We start from the raw sequence: 20954 nt of genomic DNA, 5'->3' as shown, positions 1-20954 counted from the left end.
CCGCGCGAGCGTGAAACGACGTATTGCAACGTACCTATTGCAACGCGTACGTGTAAAGGAAACATAAACACACGGGCCGTCTGCAGCGTTACGAGTTTAAAAATGGAACGTACAGATATTTCCCATTATTCGAGTCTGGAACGGTACCAAAGATTGATTGGATCGTTGTTAATAAATGCGCGACATAGTCGAAGGTAAACGCTTGCGAATTGGGCGACTGTCCCCTCCCCCTCGGTCATTCATAAGTTTATGGTGCATGAAACGCGCAGCGGGAATTTACATAGCGTGCGTGCCTTTCCGCATCTTTTATAGCCATAAGTCAGCCGCGACATTTACGACACTTTAAGGCATAAAATTGCAGAGGTCATTAAAAAAGGGTGGCTACCGGTCGCGAATTGCGCGCACAAGAAAGAGATTCGCTGACGATCTTGATCATTGTGATTTTATCTTCTGCATCGGGATTATTTGAATAAACTCAGAAATTGATACCTATATGTATAGGTACTTTATAAAAATCTTGAAAACGATTGTATTTTAATGAAAATTTTGATAGGACAATGCCGCACTTTGTAACTATTTAAATCTGAAAATCGAACTTCTGCACTACCAAATTAAAATTAATGTGAGTTTAATAGAAATTGCTAAGCAAAGATCTTAAATTCGAAATTATTCGTCTTCTTTCAATAAAAATTACGGTATCATTTAATATTCAAGGAAATTTTTTCATCATTACATTGCGAATATTTACAGCATTACATTTACTTCTGTATGTTTAGTCTATCGTTACTTGCACCTTAATATTTTAACTTTCCTTTAACTCACTGCACAGTTAATTTTATCGGGGTGCAAAAAGAACTTTAAAAATAAATAATGGAAAACACCGCACGTGCTGATCTCAATCTCACTGTTCCACTTTGTCTTCAAAATCATGTTTCCTATAAATCGTTCTCCGATCGTCGTATATGTCACCGAATTGATCAACAGCCGCACTTCGATAGTATATCTACTGAATGTCTAAATATCGATCTATAAATCTGATCTAAGCGACCGATCGTGCTGAGGAATGAGTCGCTCACCTCAGAGAGACAAGCTATACGCGTCCATGGCGGAAGACGGCATGTGCGTTGAAAGCATGAGGAAAAGCGGTAGGAGAAGACCTAGAGGGAGAGAGAGAGAGAGAGAGAAGGAGAAAGAGAAGGAAAGCGTTCATCGTTTCTAGAGTAATTTTAGATCGGTAAGATAGCGCGCCTGCGGTTCGTAAAAGAGAAAGAGACGAAGGAGTGGCTGGCGTGAAGAAAGACGGGAGGAGATCAAGAAGAGAGAAAGGGAGGAAAGATCTCGAGGTGGGAGAGCAACAGCACCGCCGGAAAACGTGGAGGAGAGAAAAAGAGAGAGTTGAGACGGGTCGCGGAGCGTTTACGAAAGAGGGAATGAGAGACAAAGAGGGGAAGGGAAAAACGTGAAGGGTGCGAGAAAGAGGGCGAGGGAGCAGTGCGCCACGGAGGAAACTGCGGACCTACGGAGCGAGAAAGAGAGAACGGAGAAGGAAAGGAGAGGCGGAGGGCCGAAGAGACGAAAGAGAGAAAGACGGAGAGAAGTTGAGAAGGAGGTATGGACTTCGGGTGCGAGCAGTCTACTCGAACGCAGTAATGCCGGCCAGCTCCAACCGGGTGCCGCCAAATCGAACCCCGGTTCGAATTCCGCACGGCCGTGGCCGCGGAAAGAAACAAGAGAAACAAAAGGAGAAGGAGAAGAAGGAGGAAGAGGAAGAAGAGGACGAGGGGGAGGACGGTGGAGGAGAAGAGGATAACGGCAACGAAGACAACGGCAACGGCGACGGCGACGACGACGACAACGACGACGACGACAACGACGACGAACACGACGGGGAACGCGAATAAAAAGAAATCGCGAAGGTGGAAGAGGAAGAAGAAGAAAAAGGTACGTGCCAAAGAAACTTCCTGTCTTCTCGTACGGGTGTAAAGAAAAGCGAGGGTCAAACTTGATTTGACATGACATAACGAAGCTTGGGGGAAAAAAAAGAGAGTGGAACGGGAGAAGATAAGAGAGGAGCTTTTACGTCCGAAAAAGGAAGAAGCCAAGGATGATGACAGCCAGATGGGCTGTCCCCTGATGTCGCGGTCCTCTGATTGAAAAAGTGTCCAAATGTGCCCGTACTTATCTGATGATTGCTATTGGGGTAACGTTACGGTTATTGCTGGTATATCTTTGTGATTTTTGTGATCTCTGTTTAGTTAAGCTTAATAGTGTGGTGGCACATATCGTATTAGATTGCTAACGTCTGGTTTCATCAGCATCGCTTTATCTTTAACTTAAGTATTTCTTTCTGGAACTAGAAATAGGACAAACAAGAAGAGAGAGAGAGAAAGAAAGATGAATTAATGAACTAAAATTAAACCTATTTAATATTGAAAAAATTGGCCCTAATATGATTAATGAAGCAATCAGCAATAGACTCTTCAAATATCGTAAAAAATTACTATCGCGTTAATTAGTATGTATTAGATTTGATAAATGAAGAAACAAGCGTTTTTTTAATGAAACCACAGATAAACCACATGGCGCGCGCGATTTCTATCCCGGAATATTTCAATCGAAGAACGTGCGTTATTCACAACGACGCGTTCATTCATCTATTTTTCCTAGTGGATATCTCTCACATGTGTCCGGCACATTCCTCGCGAAAAAATCAGCATAGAAAAAGTGTGGGAGTTGAGAAATGTGGAGTTCGACGAAATTGGAAAACGGTCTCCGGGACACACGAAGAATGCCCGCTGAAGAATGTTACCCGCTGCATCGTCTTCTGCAGTTTTCACGGCGGCGTCGCGGTTTTACGATGTTCTATTAGAATCGCGCGTTCTACTCTGTCTGGGTTGCTACGGCGCGCGGCGCAAGAAGAAGACGGGCGAGGCGAGGCAATAAAGCGGACCGTACCAAGAAAACTTGGGGTTATCTCAGCGTAAAGAGAAAGAAAAATAACCGATCTCCGATCTCTCGTTCGGTTCCGGAAACGTGCCCAAAGATACCCACGGACATAAAGAATTTCTGTGGCAGCAAACGAGAGAGAAAGAGACAATAACGACACGGACAAGAGATGAAATCACGTTACAGACTGATTCTGAAAAATTGGAAATGTCTGCGCCCGTTATATGATGTCTAAAAGACAAGTAGATATTGTCGCTGGTAATTTCGCGACTTTTCGATATGGTAGAAAATTCCAATCGCAAAAACGCTGTTTCTGGATTAAAAATGTCTCACGAGCACTTTAAACTGGCAGTTTAAAAGAGGACTTTAATAGTGCTACTGCTTGTGATATAAGAAAGTTAAACTAAAATAGAAATGTGAATCGCGATCGAATTAAGAAATCTCAAATTGCAGCAAAAATTAATTAATTACTTTATTATTTGAGTTTTTTTAAAACAATTTTTTCTGGCACACATACATTCCGTCAGCCGTTTGAAGATTGTCAGAGGCACTCGCTAAAACTTTTTGCCGTTTTCTCTCTCGCCGCTATATATATCCAGGTGTTTACATTGCCGGCGCAATGGAGGCTTTGGTTGGGAGTGCGGACGCGGCTTTTCTTTTGTTCCGTTCGGGATTACCATCTGCCTATCGCGAACGCAGTTTATTCGGGAATTTGTCGCTGGGGAGTAATTTTCCTCCCCCGCGATAATCCTTTAAATAACGTAGCGAATGTATGACGAGAGCGAAAGCGAAAAAAAATATATATATATAAATCTCATAAATTTACCAGGCTTTTAATTTATAAAAATCGAATTTCCCGTGAGCAGATTATTTTCTACTTTCGCGATCAACTCAACGGAACGAAGGCAAATTCGCCCTCGTTCTGTCTCTCGATGTTGATTTTCGAAGAAGCAAAGAGTCCAGTAAAATCTAAATGCGCGGGAGGGAACACCTATATTGCAAACCACGTGAATACGAAACATGAAATAAAGATACCGGCGAAGGGAAAGGGTCCGAGCCGGCCGCGTCAAATTGCGCGTGCATTTCTCAACTGCCCCTGTGCGGAGGTGGACATTGAGACATTTCACTCGCGAGAATCGGGACAGTAACAGCGCGCGCGCCTCTCGTAAAAATACCTCCTCACCATTAGCCGCCTCGCTGCCTTTTATTGCCGACCCTTTTATCGCGCTGTACGCCGCAGCGACTGCGTTGAGTACAATTAGAATCTTTTTCCCCTCCCCTTCCTCGTCGCGAAATCGAGTTTCGCCGTAATGTGGCCGACGTTCGTTTCGTGCTCCACTTAATCCTTTCATTTTTCTTCCCGGTAGTCTTTGATTGCAGAGCGAGTAAGAACTCGCATCTCTCGCGGTAGTAACGTAGACGATATTCTGAAACGCAATATCAGCAAGAATCTTCGCGATAACGATAAAACGATACTCCCCTTCGACACTGATATTTACATCTTCAAAGACAATGAATTATAACAATTTGGAAATTCTCTATCTGAAATTTATATAGAAATCGCGTGTACGATCTTTCGCTCTAATATTTCTGTAATAGCGAATAAATTTTAAATTTCGACAAGATTAAGAAATTGAATTTAATACTGTATTGTACTTAAAAACATAGGAAGGAAACACTTTCCAGATACAAAAATAATTCTGAATCACTCTATGGCATACAAATACCGATAAAGAAGCATTTGAGCGATTTAAAGATCTGAAAAAAAGAACGCTTTTTTTCTGCGTACGAGAAGCCGTTGCCATTGTGAATCAGCCAACTGATGTAGACATTTAAGTAGTCACGCTCGAGATTGCTCGGACATAAACGACACGCTGCGATGCAACGTTTCGTGTTATGTACGACGGAGATACAATATCGTAACGATAAAATCCCCTTATGATCGCCGGTACGGGCGTCACGGTGGATTCGTAGGAACCGTACATTCGTAAATCCGCACTTCGTAAACCGTTTCTAAAGATGCTGTGCGCGACCGCAAACAGTAAACGCGACAGTAAATGCGGGAATACGACAAGGAAATTTATTTTGCGACACGTAAGAGCAGCGTGTGCAGCATAAAAACGCGAGCTTCCTCGAAAACTTCGTCGAACGATCGTGAATAGAACTCTTTCCGCGCGAGAGAGGTACACTAAACCTGAAAAGTTTTAAATCGCTGCAAAGAAAATCTTTGCCTTCTCACAACTTCGCACAGCTCTGCGATATAATATTATATAATATAACAATACTATACATCACTTTCCCCGAGTTTTAGCTTTCATAACAGACTTTTAAATCAATTTGAAGCAGACTTTTTTATATTGATAGCTTCCTGAATTACAAGCGACTTGTGAGAATAAATGGGCTTAAATTAAAGCCTATTGTCACTGAAATTCACTTCCCTCGGAATTTTAACTCGTGGCTCAATTGCTAAGATCCTTAAAACAGAATAGTAAATCGATACTCTTTTTTTTTTTGCCTTGTGAAGATGTATCGCATAAACTTTTTGAGATATAGGTATCCGCTTCCAGCGGCCCCCCTGACCGATTGGCTGGCTACGAGGTGTTTACATGCTGCGCTGTCAGGCTACGTTCATATGGGATGCCCCGAGTTATTTCTGTCGCAAAGAGTAGCGTGCCTATGAAATTCCAAATTGTCGTGAAAGCGCCACGTGGGGGGGAACCCCTCCTCTGAGCCTCTGTCCTTCTCTCCCTTTCTCTTCGACGATCAAGTTTTCATCGCCGCGATCCCATGCCAGTACAGCGAGCGATGATCGTTCGGGCCCGAGCACGAAAATGCCGCGTAAAAGCTTTTTTCCTTCATGCCAACCAATCTGTCGGCCGTCGACCGTAATAACGAGCGGCCGACGAAGAATTAATCGTCGATGGGTAGCGTTACGAGCCGACCGATGATTCATTTCTAACTCGGCGATCGTGCGTTTTTCTTGGAGTCTTTCCCCGCTCCATCAGGCCGTTGACAGGTCGGGCATACACTCGAAAAATCAGTCGGGGCGAGTCGCATAGAGCAGGCAGGAGGCTGCCTGGTGCTGTACGTTTCGCGAGCGGCTTATTTTTGCGCGCTTTCGCTTACGTCGCGACCGCGAGAAGTCATTAAAAATGAATTAAGCTCGGCAAAATCGTTCGACAGGATCGCAAATAATTTTCTAGCGGAAAAATGTAAAAGCACGAGTGGTTACTTTTCGGTGAGAAATCGTGGTGTGTTATACATTTGTTGTGCTGCATCAATATTCTTATCTCTTATCAATATTTACTTGAACTGCCGTGTTAGGAGACAAATGGTTAAAACTATATGAACGTCAAAAGTATTTCCGAGGAAGCTGGATTACGAAGATATATCTCACACTTCGAAAATGAAGAAATATAAATGGACAAGAAAACAAATTTAGCAGATGTTGTATCTGGGGCAAAGAACTCAACGTTGAAAGTGTCGAATGACAATTAGTGAATTTCGCGTTGAAAAAAAATTGACTCGAAATTTTTCAGAAAAAAAATCTGTCAAATATTTCATAACAAATCCTGCATGACGTCAAATCTGTGACCTGTCCTACCGTAAATGCGTAAAAGGGCTTGAGTGTATTTCTGCAAGAGACACGTCGCGGTCGTCACATCGAAATGATTCATGAGCCGCCGCGAAGACGTATACGATCCAAGGGGATCCCACGGCTGCGTGTCCTCCGCGCCAGCGGAGGTAACCCGCTTTCAAGGGCAAAACGATAGCATCGCAACCCAAGTTTAAATTGGAGGGTCGGTCGCTTAAGATTCAGTTCCATAAACTTGAAAGTTCAGTCCCACTTCCAAGATGGAAGGCGAAATCGAGGGAGGCCGAATGCGAGGGAAAGACAGGGTGGGCCACGGGGGAGGGGGAACAGCGAACTTCCGAAGACGAGGCTTACGAAAGCTTGACGCTGCAATTAGGCAAGCATTTTCGATTGAATTCAATTAGCCGCGTCCGTGGCCTCGTCGCGAATCCGGATTACCTCGGCGGAGTGACTTCTGCACGCGCGGCGAGACTTGGGTATTGTACTCCACGACATTTCCTAAAGTATACCGGAATTGCAAATGGAGACCATCTCGTTAGCATTCCTCGTGAGGCATCTAAGTACATCCCCGCTTCATTTTATTACTATTATTAGACATTCCTGGCCAAAGAGGGTAACCTGACCATGTCCCATGTGACTTCTTTTATTGCGCGCGTTTTACGTTCATTCGTTTAATATCCTGCGGTGAGAAGTAAGACATCTGCATAATTTATGTACGGGTAACTTGTTGCAGGGCCATTAAATCCATTATAAAAAGGACCAGCTTGTAAAAATATTTTCTTAGAAAAAAAATTTAAATTTTAAATAATATGAGAGTCATAAATGAATTACAATTTTCAAAATATGATTTTTAATTAAATTTTTTCGTCTTTAATTGTAAAAAAATTAATAAAACATTTTTAAAAGTTGTTAATAATTGAAACATTTTGTTTATATTTTATGTATGCGCTATCATATTTTGTTCTTTATATCGTTTATTAAGTTAATCAAATTTTAAAGTATTAATACAGTACTTTTCTAATTTTTTATGCTAAATTTAAAGTCAAGAAGATGTTATTGACAACAAACACGAGTCCTCATCTAAAGCTTGATACATTCCATTTTTAGCCGGAGGCGAAATATCGATGAAACATGTCGCATTATGAATAAATGAAGCGCACAGGCACGAGGCATCTCGCTTAATTGGACACGACTCGTTCTGAATGAAAAGCCCGAGAATGGCGCGCGGCACTCACGTCGGGACCATCCTCTTCGTTACGTCCGACATGTTTTTCATCCGATGACGGATATATCGGGGTCTCGGATGTTCGCCCTCGAGCAGAATTTTGCAGTGAAAAGGAAGAAAAAATGTGACAGAACTTGACGAGCGATAATTAAAACTGGTCGAATCGAACGCCGGGAAATGATACCCGGCGATCGAACGATATCGCGCTCGGAAAATTAAATCTTCGTGTCGCATCTGCGCGAGCAACTTGCATCCGGTGCATCACTATACCCGCGACCGCGCGTAAATCATTCGCAACGTGCATTCGAAACCACAGTGTACACGCATTTCCGCGCGGCACTTACGCATTGCGAGACGCGCCCGCAATGAGAGAAGCCGCGACGATGCACGTGTTAACGTCACGCCGATAAATGCGTCGGCGACACGTGTCGCGCATGTAATCCATGGGCCTGTCGTTGCCTCGACTGTATGTCATCAACGCCATTGACATGTTCTACAGAGTGTTCCCGGCGAGTTTCCCGGGTGTTAATCGGTATCTCTTTGAACTGTGTACTCTTTAACGGATACAGAGTGGGTGTCTGGAAGCTAAACTTAGCGTTAAAATAAAGTTTATCAATTAATCGTATATATTTCAGTTATAAATCTAATAATGCTACTTTCGTGTAATTTTCAAATTACATTTCAGTTAAAATAATATTGTTATTAAATGACAAGTAAAATCTTAATTTTTAATAATAATTTTCAGAAAATATGAGTTAAATGATTGATATTCACAGAGACAGTTTATTATTTATGCCCATTTTCATAATATATGATTAACGAAAAGGTTAGGTTAACTAAAACACACTTTTATAAACTTATAGTTAAATAAATTAAAGTTTAGTTAAACTAAGATACGTGTACATCAGTTGAGTTGGCATCAAGTTAACATGATGGTTAAGTCCTAATCAAACGTCGTGAAACAATAAATTTCTTGGTAATTTTTAATCTTTAGGTAACCATACATTGTGAAAACGGGTCTTAGAATTTTCTGATTAAATACCAAGAACTATAGTTACATTGATATATCTTTTGTGAGCTCTTCATTATTAATGGTACAATTGTCTATTTTTAATTTTAATAAATAGCAAACAAATGCACTTTTCGACGTTAAAAGGTTTATAAATGAATTCAACATATCGATGAACTTTAATATATCTTAATTTTCTTCTAGGAAACAGCAGTGCACACGATTACGTACGCCCATTACGGAGGACAAACAAAACGGAGGTTTTACTTTAGCTCCATTTCAAACAGCGCGGCGATGATGTATTCGTAAGTGAGGAGATTCCCTTTAAACATGAAAAGCACGGCAGACGTCGATGGCGCAAATCATTCCCCGATCGGCAACCCGTCATCGCTTCGCTTAATAATAACACGCCCCGTCATCGATTCCATTCCAACGCGGCCGATCATTCGGATCGAGGTTTTGTATCGCGCAAGGGGTCTGGCTCCGCGTCGACCTTCGAGCGAAACGCCGCGTTACGCCGAAAGTAACCCGTCCGGAAATCGTTAAAATTGTGCACACGCCGGCTGGCCGATAACGTCCCGATCTCGTACTTCACGGTGCAAATTCGATTTTCGCACGAGGCGTCACGGCCGCTGCACCGCTTACGTTTCACGTCACGCAGATACGCTTGCGAGAGAAGGCCGGGACCGGTTTTGCACGCAGCCTCGTCATCGCTGTGAGTTGGATGCGTGAAGTCAAAGCCCTGGACGTGTTAAGTGACGCATAAAAAAGTTTTCAAAATATATGAAGAGTTTGCTCGCATTTCAATTTCAGAAATAACTTTCTATATGAAGTATTTGAGAGAAATAAATAAAAAGTGAAGTACTTTCTCCATTTCATGTCAAGAAGAAAGTATCTGTCGGCACTTGCTACGTTTAAAATCAAGATGTATATCATTATGACATCATAATCAAGGTATATAGATTTAAATTGGTACATAGATTAGGTATATATCAAAATGGTACAGCAACTAACGTGCACGTTATAATTATAATTTTACTATCTAGAATATACTGAAAATCGCGGTTTTTGATTATTTGGTATTAACGACCGTCGTATTGCACGTCGAAATCCATTTCTGGTTTACGTCAAAGATTATATCGGTATATTGATAGGCGCGTAATTCGTGGGCCGTTAAACGCGTATCCGTCGAACAAGACCGGAAATCGTTAAAATTACACGACCACCAGGTGGCCAGTAGGTAGTATAACACTTCGTGCATAAGAGCGAGCTTCCGAAAAAAGCACTTCATATGAGTGAAATCAAGTCTATTCGAATCGCGAGTCGAGACAGATGAGAGAAATTGTTTCGAACAACAATAACATAAATTGCATTCACGTGTAAAGCTTATATTTCTGTTTACATTAATATTTTACATATTTTTCATATATACGATATGTTCTTTTATATAAAAAAAATATTTCATAAAAATATATTACAAACTGCCGCAGTCATTCTTCATTGAACTTCAAAACATTTAATTCCCCTTTTCCAAGCAGTAAATTAAAAGATAGTTGTATAACAAAGATTAACGCGTATCACGTTCATCTGGCGACGGATATTCTTCCGCGAAAACATTAAGAGAACAACATTGCCGAAGGAGATGACAGTAAAGTACCAAAGAGGAGCCGGGCGAATATACAATATTTCGTCTTAACACCGTGCGAAGTGCGAGCGTGGCAACAGAGAGAAAGAGAGAGAGAGAGAGAGGAAACGGGAGAAAGACGTCCTCATTAATCCTTCCGGCTTTATCCGGTCGCGCTGGCACGTATCTTAAAGGTCCTCGCAGGAGTTGTGATAAATGTCATGCAAATGCGCGCCTCTTAACGAGCCCTAAGTTTTTGCCCGGCAGCGCGAAAACTTTCGTACTGCTAAAGTTCATGTTCACACAAAGGAGATACATCGCCGCCCCCGCCATTCTCGTCGCGTCGTCACGCTTAAAAGAGCATAATTGTTGCACGCTGTAACTTCTGGTCTCTCTTACATTCGCGTCGCGTCTCTCTCGGCGCGCGCGTTTCGCGTGCATCAAAGGCCTCTCTCGCGCGTCCTGCTGCCTCGTTAGATCGCGAGCGCGCGACACACACACGCGCGCGCGCGTCGACCGAGCGTTTCACACATAAGTATTTTATTTTGCAAAAGCTACACACGCCCGGCGCTTTGCACGCGACGCATTTGTTTATAAATAGCTGTATCATCTGGCATTGCGCTCCCGATTCATTAATCATACGTACAAGTGAAATTAGTGATAAATAAAATAAGTTTAATTAAGCGGAATTGATCTATTTGTGGCGAATGAAAAGTATAATTAACTCTCAATATAACGCCGACTAAATTTTCAATAGATGAAAATTCGATTCTGTCAAATGAATAGCAATAATAATTTATCACGCAACGGAATATGGATAATGGCAGACATTAAAAATCTCCAAATATATCTTTTCTACTTTGATTCGCGGAAATATATATTCGACAGTATATGACATGTCGCAAAAATAATTAGTATTAAATTAAATTGGCGTATGCCAATTTAATTTAATATTTCAAATTGTTACACAAATACCTTATATACAATGATGAGAATCTAATTAATCATTTTCGATCAATGCCATAAATAAAAACAAAAATAAATTCTCTATATAGATTTCTCGATATGTAATTCGTTTCGCAAATAATTTTCGTCGATGAATACAACGTTAATTTTCATGCTAGACACGAGCCATGAATCATGTCTCACCTGCTACTTGGAATGGATTCAAATCGAATATCTGCTCTAAGCACGCATCAATATAGTCTTGTCTCTCCGTCAAAAAACACTCTGTTTTTACTACTCTAATTTTGCGGTCTTCGTCGTGTATTTATACGTTTTCGCGCAATCTTACCTCTTCCAGGTCTGGTATCGTGGCGAGAAAAAAGTTCCTCCTTTGTCATTTACCTTTTTATCATTTTCCGTCGACGTTAATTAAAGGATCAACTTCATTAAGAAAGTCCGCAGACGTATGACGAAGCGTAAAGTTTTCTCTCTTTTTTATAATTACCGCGTGAGGTAGCCCAGAGATAATTACAAGTTTCTAATGCAAACACAAGAAGATCGTTATTTATACAGCAAATAAGATCGCAAAAAGCTAGCTAAATGTATGAGAAAAACTGTTTTCTTTTTTTCTTATCTTCTTATCCTACATTCTACATTTTTAGTATTCTATATTCGCGATATTTCAGTCTATCTGACACAGATTCTATTTTCACATTTGGCGCTTCAGAAATCTAAATTCAGAAATTAAAACATTACTTAATTACAGATTCAAAATAGTACTTATATCTCTCGCTATAAAATACATATTTTATGTTTCAACGTACTGTTGTAGCTTTCAATTTGTTAATTTTAACTACTCTTTTATAGAATCGTTTCATTTCACCCTTAATTTTGTCAGTAAAACTTTTTACTTATTCAAGTCAATCCAGAGTATGATAAAATTCTATTTCTTCTTTATATTTTTCTCTCCTTCTTGCTTTCTCTTTGTCGATCTCTGTTTTCAGAATAAGGCAACAACAGGATCGAGGATACGCACCTGCTTTACTACGCTATCCTCTTTGATGTCATTCCTCCAGGTTTTGAGTGTCATATAAGAAGAGCGAGCAAGAATGAGAGAAAAAACAGAGAAAAACGCTGAGAGAGCGGCATCGCGAAAAAAAAAGTTTCAAAGCGGATACTCGCATCTTCCTACACATATAAGAGCGAAATGTTTTGCCATTCCGCGCATTTACTCGAACACGCGTATCGGATATTCAGCGTTCTACGATACGTGAAGCAATCCTCTAAGAGAAGCTGTCGAGAAGATTTTAAATCACGTACAATCCTGCAAGACTTCCTTCACTCAAGTATCCTTCGTGACTTCTTTCGCGACCGAAATCCCGCTCAGCAAAAATAAAACCTTCATTCGCTATTCTTACAACGGATATCGATCCATTTCGATGTTTGGATCTTTAATGCGCTTTATCAATTTTTACTTAAGAGCAAACATTCTATTCTTGCAGCCAGTAAAGCAGTACGTATCTGATAAAAATCAAATTGAGCTATTTGAAAACGAGAAAATATTCATGATTATTCTAAATGCATTTTCATTTAAAAAAAAGTGTTTAATAATTATTTATATGACTGTTATATGTGATTTCTAATATACATCTCTTTTCAGATCACCAACAATAGGAACAACGGGATCAATCGTTTGGAAACTTCATTCATTTGGAAACTTCATTCATCAACTAGGTCAGAAAATTCACAGAAAAAAAAAACGTTACGAAACTTATAAAGTAATCATCGCATAATGTAATGTATTTCGGTCTAATGATACCTGTAGGTAATGGCAATCATTTTGTCATTTTCTTTCTAACTTTTAACGTATTTTATTCAAGGACGAACGGGTCATCAAGTGACGAAGACATCACGCATCATCGTGGATAATCGTCCCATAACAACTGCGAGGCATTACATATTGCAACCACTCAGCGTTCTCGCGAGGGCAGTTTTTTGCACGAGTACACGGACGCGTCCCACCGGATAGGAAGAGGCTAGATACTAGAAGCTAGAAGTTCAAGCCGCAACTTTAAGTCCCTCGTGAATAATCGCCGACGTCCTAGGGGCGAGAATCACGACATTCATAACGGCGCGCGGGGTAGTCGACCGATGACTGCCGCAGCCGGCCGAAAGATTGCAGAAAATCCGCCCGGGCGACGAGATAAATTCCCTCGCGTGTGCCGCCCCCCCCCCCCGTGTGGACGTGCAAAACAAATTAAAAGAAAGGGGAAATAGAAAGAGAGACGGAGAAAGAGGAAAAAAATTAAAAAAAAAGAGGACGCAAGAACGGCGCTTGAAAGTCCGAGAGGTGGTCGCCCGAGCACGCTGATAAACGCTGAGTAATGGGGACGCAAATTACGTGCGAGGAATACCGCGTGAGAAATGAGTGCCCGATGCAAATTGTTCTGGTCGCGAGGCGGCCGACGCGACGACCGGTAACTCCGTGTAAACGATTCACCGCGATCGCGTGGACCGAGGATAGATCTACCGAGCAAACGACCGACTATCCGTCGTCGTCTCCGTGACGGTTTCCGAGAGGAGGCAACACGTAATCCCCGGAGGAATTAGCCAATTAGTACCGCCGGTAGAGGATCTGCGCTAAGTTAATACAACGACGAGTATCAACACAACGGAGATCACAGGCAGATTACGCTGCTCGCCCGGCGTCGATAGCCCTCCCAAACTCTGTCCTGATCTCGCTATACGGACACGCCAAGGTACATAATCCGCGGGATACACTGCAACGCGTTATAGCCTTCGTGAAACGTATACGAAATTTTAGACGGATTACTCCCCGGCAACTCAATAGCTTTTAACCCCGGTTTCGCGATGCAACAGCGTGCAGCGTGGCGATATTAGGTCTGTATAGACGGCGTGATATCACGGAGTCAGCGTGTACAAACTTTGCGGTACTGCTACTAAACCAAGCCACGTATAGTCCTCACAATAGGGGAGTGACTTGGCAAGTAAGGTGTCTGTTCGGTCTCTCCCGGCATCAATTACACCTCGCTTCCCGGGTTTGTTCACGGGATTGACGCAGACTCTTCGCCGGCGAAGTGACTGTGCGATTATTCGAGCAACATACGCTCGGCTTTAAACGGAGGAAGTGGCTTCGCGCCGCGTTCGCTCTCGAGATCCGGCGTATCGGCGCGAGTGCGCACCTTTAATCCCTTCAGTGCAGAGTTATTATAACTAATTACATAAATATGTAATTTCCCCGTTATTGAACGCGTTAATACAAGACTAAGATATACTTGCTGAATGTTTAGAAGTGATTTTTTTAAATGAAGAGATTAGATCAAGTAGAAAGAAGAATTCAGTATCTGTTTTTATAATGATACGATTTTTATTACGATTTAAATAAAAGTAGTGAAAAGACATTTTCAGATAATCTAATTTTGCGGATTTTTATACAAATGTTAATGCAAAAATTCATTAAACGACAAAAAGTGATTATACGTTGAATACGATAAGATCCACCGTGGAATAAGCATTCAGAGGGGAAAGTGCGAACGCACAAAGTGAGATATTTCATAGTGTAACATATAAAGAACCAAGATAAACACTTCGAAACGTATCGTCGGATTTGCCTACGCGATAGAAAGAACGTCGAGTGGGTTAAGTCATAGCCGCGCTCGCCAAGTCCGACAAGCGCGAAACCTTTGCGCCTGGAACTTTCTTCGAGTTCGAACGCCGAAGATCAAACGGAGGATCAAATAGTTACGGGAGGAACGGGAGTATATCTCGCGGAAAGTTTCTCAAGAGCGAGAAGGGAGGGAACAAGGGAGTCGTGTGCTCTGCTCTCCTCTCTCGAGTGGTCGCGCGCATGGCGCGGCCAATCGTCGCGGACAATCGGTCATTCGTCGCGATCCGCTCTTTGTGATACACCACGCCACACCTTCTCCGCGGGGAAGGAAGACGACAAGTGGCGCAAGAGGAAGAGGATGATGGCGGGGACGGGGGTGGGCGGTGTCGGCGGTGTCGGGATGCTGAGAACCAGGCGGCGGGACGTCAGCGTCAAGCCAAATAGAAAACTCGACCGGAAGTCCTCGAGGGGGATGATTTACGAGAACGAAGAGCTCAGACTGAGGACCATTCACATCAATGCCGAGGTGGAGCAAGGTAAAGGGAAGAGGGACTCGAGGGGCAGGATTCGCGCGGATTTGTCGATGAGTCGAAGGTGAAGGAAATCGCGACGATTGTACAAATGTATTGTGTCGAAAGAACGCAATAATATCGCGATCACTCTCCTTTTCCTTCGACTTGATCGCGCTCACTTAATGAGAACGCTCGCGACGGACGAGCGGGATAGAGAATGTTTTTCAATGAACAAAAGAGACGAAAAAAAAAATGTCGTTTCCAACATTTCTCTTATTTATCTCAACGAAGAAATACATGCGTGGACTTTAGTATAATTAGAAATTCCGCTATAAAAGATAAAGTCAGATAAATGAGGCTATTATCTGAATTTTTTCGCATCTTGTTAGTATAATGTTGTTATTTATTCAGCTTATTTATTACTTGTACCGTTTCATTCTTTTCCCTCTCGTCCGGAATATGTTTTAAGCGAATTTTATTAACGCAGTTGCTCTGAACGCCGCTGTTTGAATTATTAATTCGCCGTTATAGACGATTCACACTCGGGGGGCCAAATTAATTTCGCAGGGACTTCCATTACGCGTTAGTGGCAGGCCAGACCAACTAATAATGTTAAATATTTGATCCTCTAGGGTATGACTGCGCCAAAGCAATCAAGGATTAATTTAACTATCGTGCTAAAGGAATTTTTGATATGTCGCGGAAGAGCGAGAGAGTTTCAAACTTTTGTTATTATATTAAAGTTAGGAAATATATCGCGGATAGAAAAGGCGCTAATACTTTGATGTTACACAAGATACTTTATTACATTTCCAAAAATTAATTCTGAATTTAACAAGGAATATATCATCAGAATTTAATTTCGCCACCCTTTCGCACAAATTACTGCCTTGTCTCTCTCTCTCTCTCTCTCTCTCTCTCTCTCTCTCTCTCTCTCTCTCTCTCTTTCCTTCCGCTTACAAATATACTACGGAATTAATTATTTGAGTACTTCTGTACTTCACTGGCAGATATTTTAATAAACTCATTTGGCACAATTGTGCTCGCTGAAATTGGGGAACGTTTTAAATGGATATCATTAATCTCACGGATCTCACTGCCATCACTTTAATTATGAATTCGTCATTACGGGTGATACCAGACAAAAGGTCAAATATATATATTTCGTACGTGACAATCACGGGGGAATTTTATTGCGCGGCTTTATGGCAGATCTGGTAAATTGCATCGCGCCGCGGTCATCTACAAATAGACACGTGCACACATCAGATTGAAGTCGCCGTACGAACTTGCTGTGAACTATTTTCGAGGCCTGGCCTGCACACGCTGAATTTGTCCAGTCGGGTAAGCGAGTAGTACAGTCTCTAGTACCGGCGGTCCCGATCCAGCAGACTTGACTCAGTTGCTAAATGCGCCTGAGCGCGCCCGAGATGACGCGCATTCGCGCTCCAATTTCCAAAAGAAGCGTTTGCCTTCATCGCACGACAACGCTTCACTTTGACGAACGGTAAAAAAAAAGACAGTGTCCTGACAAATCGAGAGAAAGGGGAGGAACTTTACCAGTGATTCGCTGTAATTGAACGTGAACAACGACGAATCCACGTGGTTTATTAAGTTAATCATAAATAAGCTATGAAAATACCGAAGTTTCAACAAGAGTTAAGAGAAAAGAACTTAATCGTCTAAAAGTGAAACACTCAACCAATTATCGAGTTACTGAGGATTCTAATGCGGAAAAGCTCGCAAGAGACTATTGGAATTGACTGCTTGATTAATCGCATTTCTGCGAGGATGCTCGATTAACAATGGTGGGTATATATGTCATCGTATAGCTTTTGCCAGATATTATGCCTTCATTGTGATCCAGGAATAAAATTATACGAATGTGCCGGACATCGTGAGTGTGACGTTAAACACAAAAAAAAGTGTTTGAATGACGGCATGAATCGCGCGTCTGCGTGATTTCCTCGAGATTTATTTACCCGGGGAGCCAAGAAAAGCTTTGTTTTGGCAAATATTCCGGGATGGCGGTTTGTTCTCTTGGAACTCGGGATCCAGATGTCGACGCTGTACAGACTCCGAAAAGCTAAACGCCTATACTTACTTATTACCCATACGTAATACCGTTGAAACGCGTCAAACCGATCTCGACTTTAGTCTCCCATCGATGGAGCAATCAGTAACTCGAAAATTTTAAACGGTTTCAACTATTAATAAACATTTGAGTCAAGCCATAAATAAATAAGCGCGCCAATTATATAAACGTATTGCCGGTAATATTCGTGTACGTGACGCATGACTTTCGATATATCTAATAGCTATCAAATAGTAATAAGAATAATTTTAAAATATTAGCTTCTCTTTCACAAATAATGCAATTATTCGTGAAAATAACATTAAGTTAATAATTCTCGTTAATAATTTCTTAATTAAAATGACAACAAAAATAAACAAAATTAATAATTGCAAATCTATTTATAATATTATATTATATATACAAAACTATTTTCAGTACGTTTAAGAGCCTTTTTTCTAAATTTCGTTATCATTTATTTAAAGCCAAGTGAACTAACTACGAATTTTATCATATCATACAGTTACGTTTTTATAATTAATAACAAAGTAAAAATCGGGAACGCTTTAGGACCACCCAGTACATACAAACAAAAAAAGTGTATGCCTGACACTCTCGTCGAATCAAGATAGCGTCTCAGCTTTTTTGCTCCCTCCGACGCATTATGCAACCGGGATTATCATGGTGCATTCAAGTGGCGTGCGAAGAAAATCCCTCACGATTAGAAAAACTGACAGCACGCCGAGAGGGTTCAAAGTGAGTTGTTGGATCAATCTACCGGTTCTTGGGACTCCTTCTTTTCTGCTCCCGTCTTATGCTCGCTCGATGGGAAAACCAGACGCCACCTACGTCAAGCGCGGAGATTATTTTGAGTCCTTTTTCAACCTCTTGATAGATTACATCGCCGCGTGAAGAAACGGCGCCAGTCTAATGAACAATTTATCATCGCCCCGGTTCGCACCGACACCGAATTTCTTCAATATCAAAAATATCGCGCCACTGTCGGGACTTCAAAACTGATGATGTTAAACATAAGAACTGACAGTGTCGCTTCTCATGACGAATGATATTAAATCGCGAAAAATAAATTGTCGGAGAAAGCGGACGAAGCCAAAAATGCATTTGAGAACGTGATCGCTAAAAGAACTTGTGTTTGACATCTGTATGAAATTTAAACAGTAATATCATCGAAACATTCAACGTTCATGCATAGTGCTGCAGCTTTACAATGAGTGCAAACACATAAACTTAAATAATATATGGACTTGTCACGGAAAGAGGTCTCTTTCTCGGTCAGAGCTGTAGCTTTTACATAATATCGCGGTCAAGGCGAATGAAAATAGCGAAATTTATAAGATCGTCCAACGGCGTCGTTTCTAAAATAACATCAAAAGATACAATGATGCTGATCAGTGCCGACTATCAACTAATATTGTTTGATAAAATGGAAACTTTTATATCTGGAAATTTAATAAAACTATTTTGAATTTATATATTATATATTCCGTACATTTTTGAAAAATTATAAAATTATTATATTCTGCCAAATCGATGTGAAAATATTTCTTTTTCTTTCAATAATTGGTATCTTTTATCAATCAATTTTTCTACATATTCTATTTCGGCCGAATTCATAAATAAAAAATGATCCTAAATCTTTGATGGTATATAAAATTATTCTACTTGCACTTCCATCTCAAATGTGTCAATAAAAACGATGAAATTGCTCACATTGATGACAGACATTTAGACATTTTGCGATTATAAAATAATACTTTGTCAAAATATTTTTATTTAAATTACTTCCCTTGTCAATCAAGAATTTCCTATTTTGAGAAATGCATCGTTAGTTGTATCGTCGCTCCGGCGCGACGATACAGTCCTGGCGTCGCGAGACCACGAGGGACTACAAAAGATTTAAATAGTCGCGAGGGCGAGAGAGAGAGAGAGATAGAGAAAGAGAGACCTTAGGCGGTGGTTTCGTGACGCGCGATGAAGAAGCGGACGAAGAAGAGGTAGCTCTCGCGGTAGGGATAAAGACTGCCGCAGTGATGTAGCCACGCGTCGACTAGTTTCGCCCGGCTACTCTAAACGGCCGGCACGCTTTTCACGGCCCGCGGAAGCTGTCAAACTCGCGGAACGCGCTTCCGGAAGCGCGGACCAGTTCGGAAACACCGATTCGATGCACCCGATTGCTCGTAATTGTTCGAAACCTCGAATGTGATACACGCCGGGCCGTGGCGTCGCGACGTCGTCGCGCCGAGACGCACATCTGGCGAAGAAGCGCATCTCGGACGTTACGTAACGAGAAAGAGAAAGACGTCGAAAACGAAGGCTGAACTGTGACGAGGAATTTGCGAAGCTCGGGCGAAGTGCGCGGCAAATTCGCGCGAAGAAACATGAGGATACGAAAACTTGTGAGAAATCCAGACAGTGCGAATTTTTGTCGTGATAAATGAAAAATATGATCGAACTTGGCGATCTACACCGTGACTGTCAGTAGTGGTATTCTGTGCTAAATCGACATTTGCAGATATTCTACTTAAAATTAAGAAGTTAATTAAAATTGCGAAAATTTTTTTAATTAAAAAGATATATCGCAATTAAACTTATAATTAACTTAATTATTTTACAACATCAGTCTACTGCCACTTCTTCGAGCGACGTCGAAAAACAAAACATCATTCACAGAGTACGTGACATCGCAGCTGTTCATGGGAAGTACGTTGTCATGGAAAGCACTCGGTCTGATGGAGGGGAAAAGAGCAACGAATGTTGTTGCACGATGTCGATGCAGTTAACTGACAGGACAGTCGGGAAAATAAGGACAGGGCTACTCTCTTCTCGAGAAGAGGCCGTTTCCATTCGCGAGTCTTTCCTAGAATAAAGCCCCGTGAGAGGGATGAGGTTCAAACGCACCGTTAGCCAGCAACGGCTATTTGTTGATGAAACACTGATGGATTATTTAATGACTCCGATTGACGAAATGACCCCCGTCACTCGGGCGCGCGTGACTCCATCAGAGAGACGGTACGCATACGTAGGTAATGCGAATTCGCTGTTGATCTGACGAGATCACGGTGGGCCGCGGAACCCGGGGGGTCAGTCCCCCTCGGAAAGGTTATCACATGAGTGAGACTCCGTGGCGCGCGCAGAAATGGAAGGAGCGGGACATGGGCACGATGCATCAGAGGAGAGACACGGGCAGGCAGATGAGGCGCGATGGAAAGGAGAGCTTGTACTCCTCGTCGCGGAATTCTTCTGGTACGAACTCGTTTAAGAGAGTTAAGGCCTTCACACATAAAATCCCGTAAAGCCGTAAGACGTAAGCATAAGAAAATCGACCAATCCCAATTGAGTGGAGGGGTTACGGACAACCTAATACTAAATTGAGAT

The 20954-nt window shown here is 41.7% G+C and overlaps 2 protein-coding genes across 4 annotated transcripts in view; one reads left to right on the top strand and one right to left on the bottom strand.

Moving 5' to 3' along the window:
* LOC105456876 (tyrosine-protein kinase transmembrane receptor Ror) overlaps window positions 1–20954 on the bottom strand; it is a 243908-nt gene that overhangs the window by 161460 nt on the left and 61494 nt on the right. The window lies entirely within an intron of this gene.
* Window positions 15214–20954, top strand: part of LOC105456879 — a 21092-nt gene continuing 15351 nt past the window's right edge. The window contains exon 1 of one of the 2 annotated variants that reach the window (XM_011701240.1): window positions 15214–15508. In XM_011701240.1, the coding sequence (XP_011699542.1) occupies window positions 15331–15508 (178 nt within the window). In that variant the 5' untranslated portion in view covers window positions 15214–15330. Of the gene's footprint in view, window positions 15509–19634; window positions 20823–20954 lie in introns of those variants that run through there. The other variant, XM_011701238.1, reaches the window with a different exon arrangement.

This window comes from Wasmannia auropunctata, unplaced genomic scaffold, assembly GCF_000956235.1.
Source record: "Wasmannia auropunctata unplaced genomic scaffold, wasmannia.A_1.0 LD335514.1, whole genome shotgun sequence".
Taxonomy (NCBI): Eukaryota; Metazoa; Arthropoda; class Insecta; order Hymenoptera; family Formicidae; genus Wasmannia; species Wasmannia auropunctata.
The sequence above is the reverse complement of the archived record's forward strand: the minus strand, read 5'-3'. Positions and strand labels throughout refer to the sequence as shown.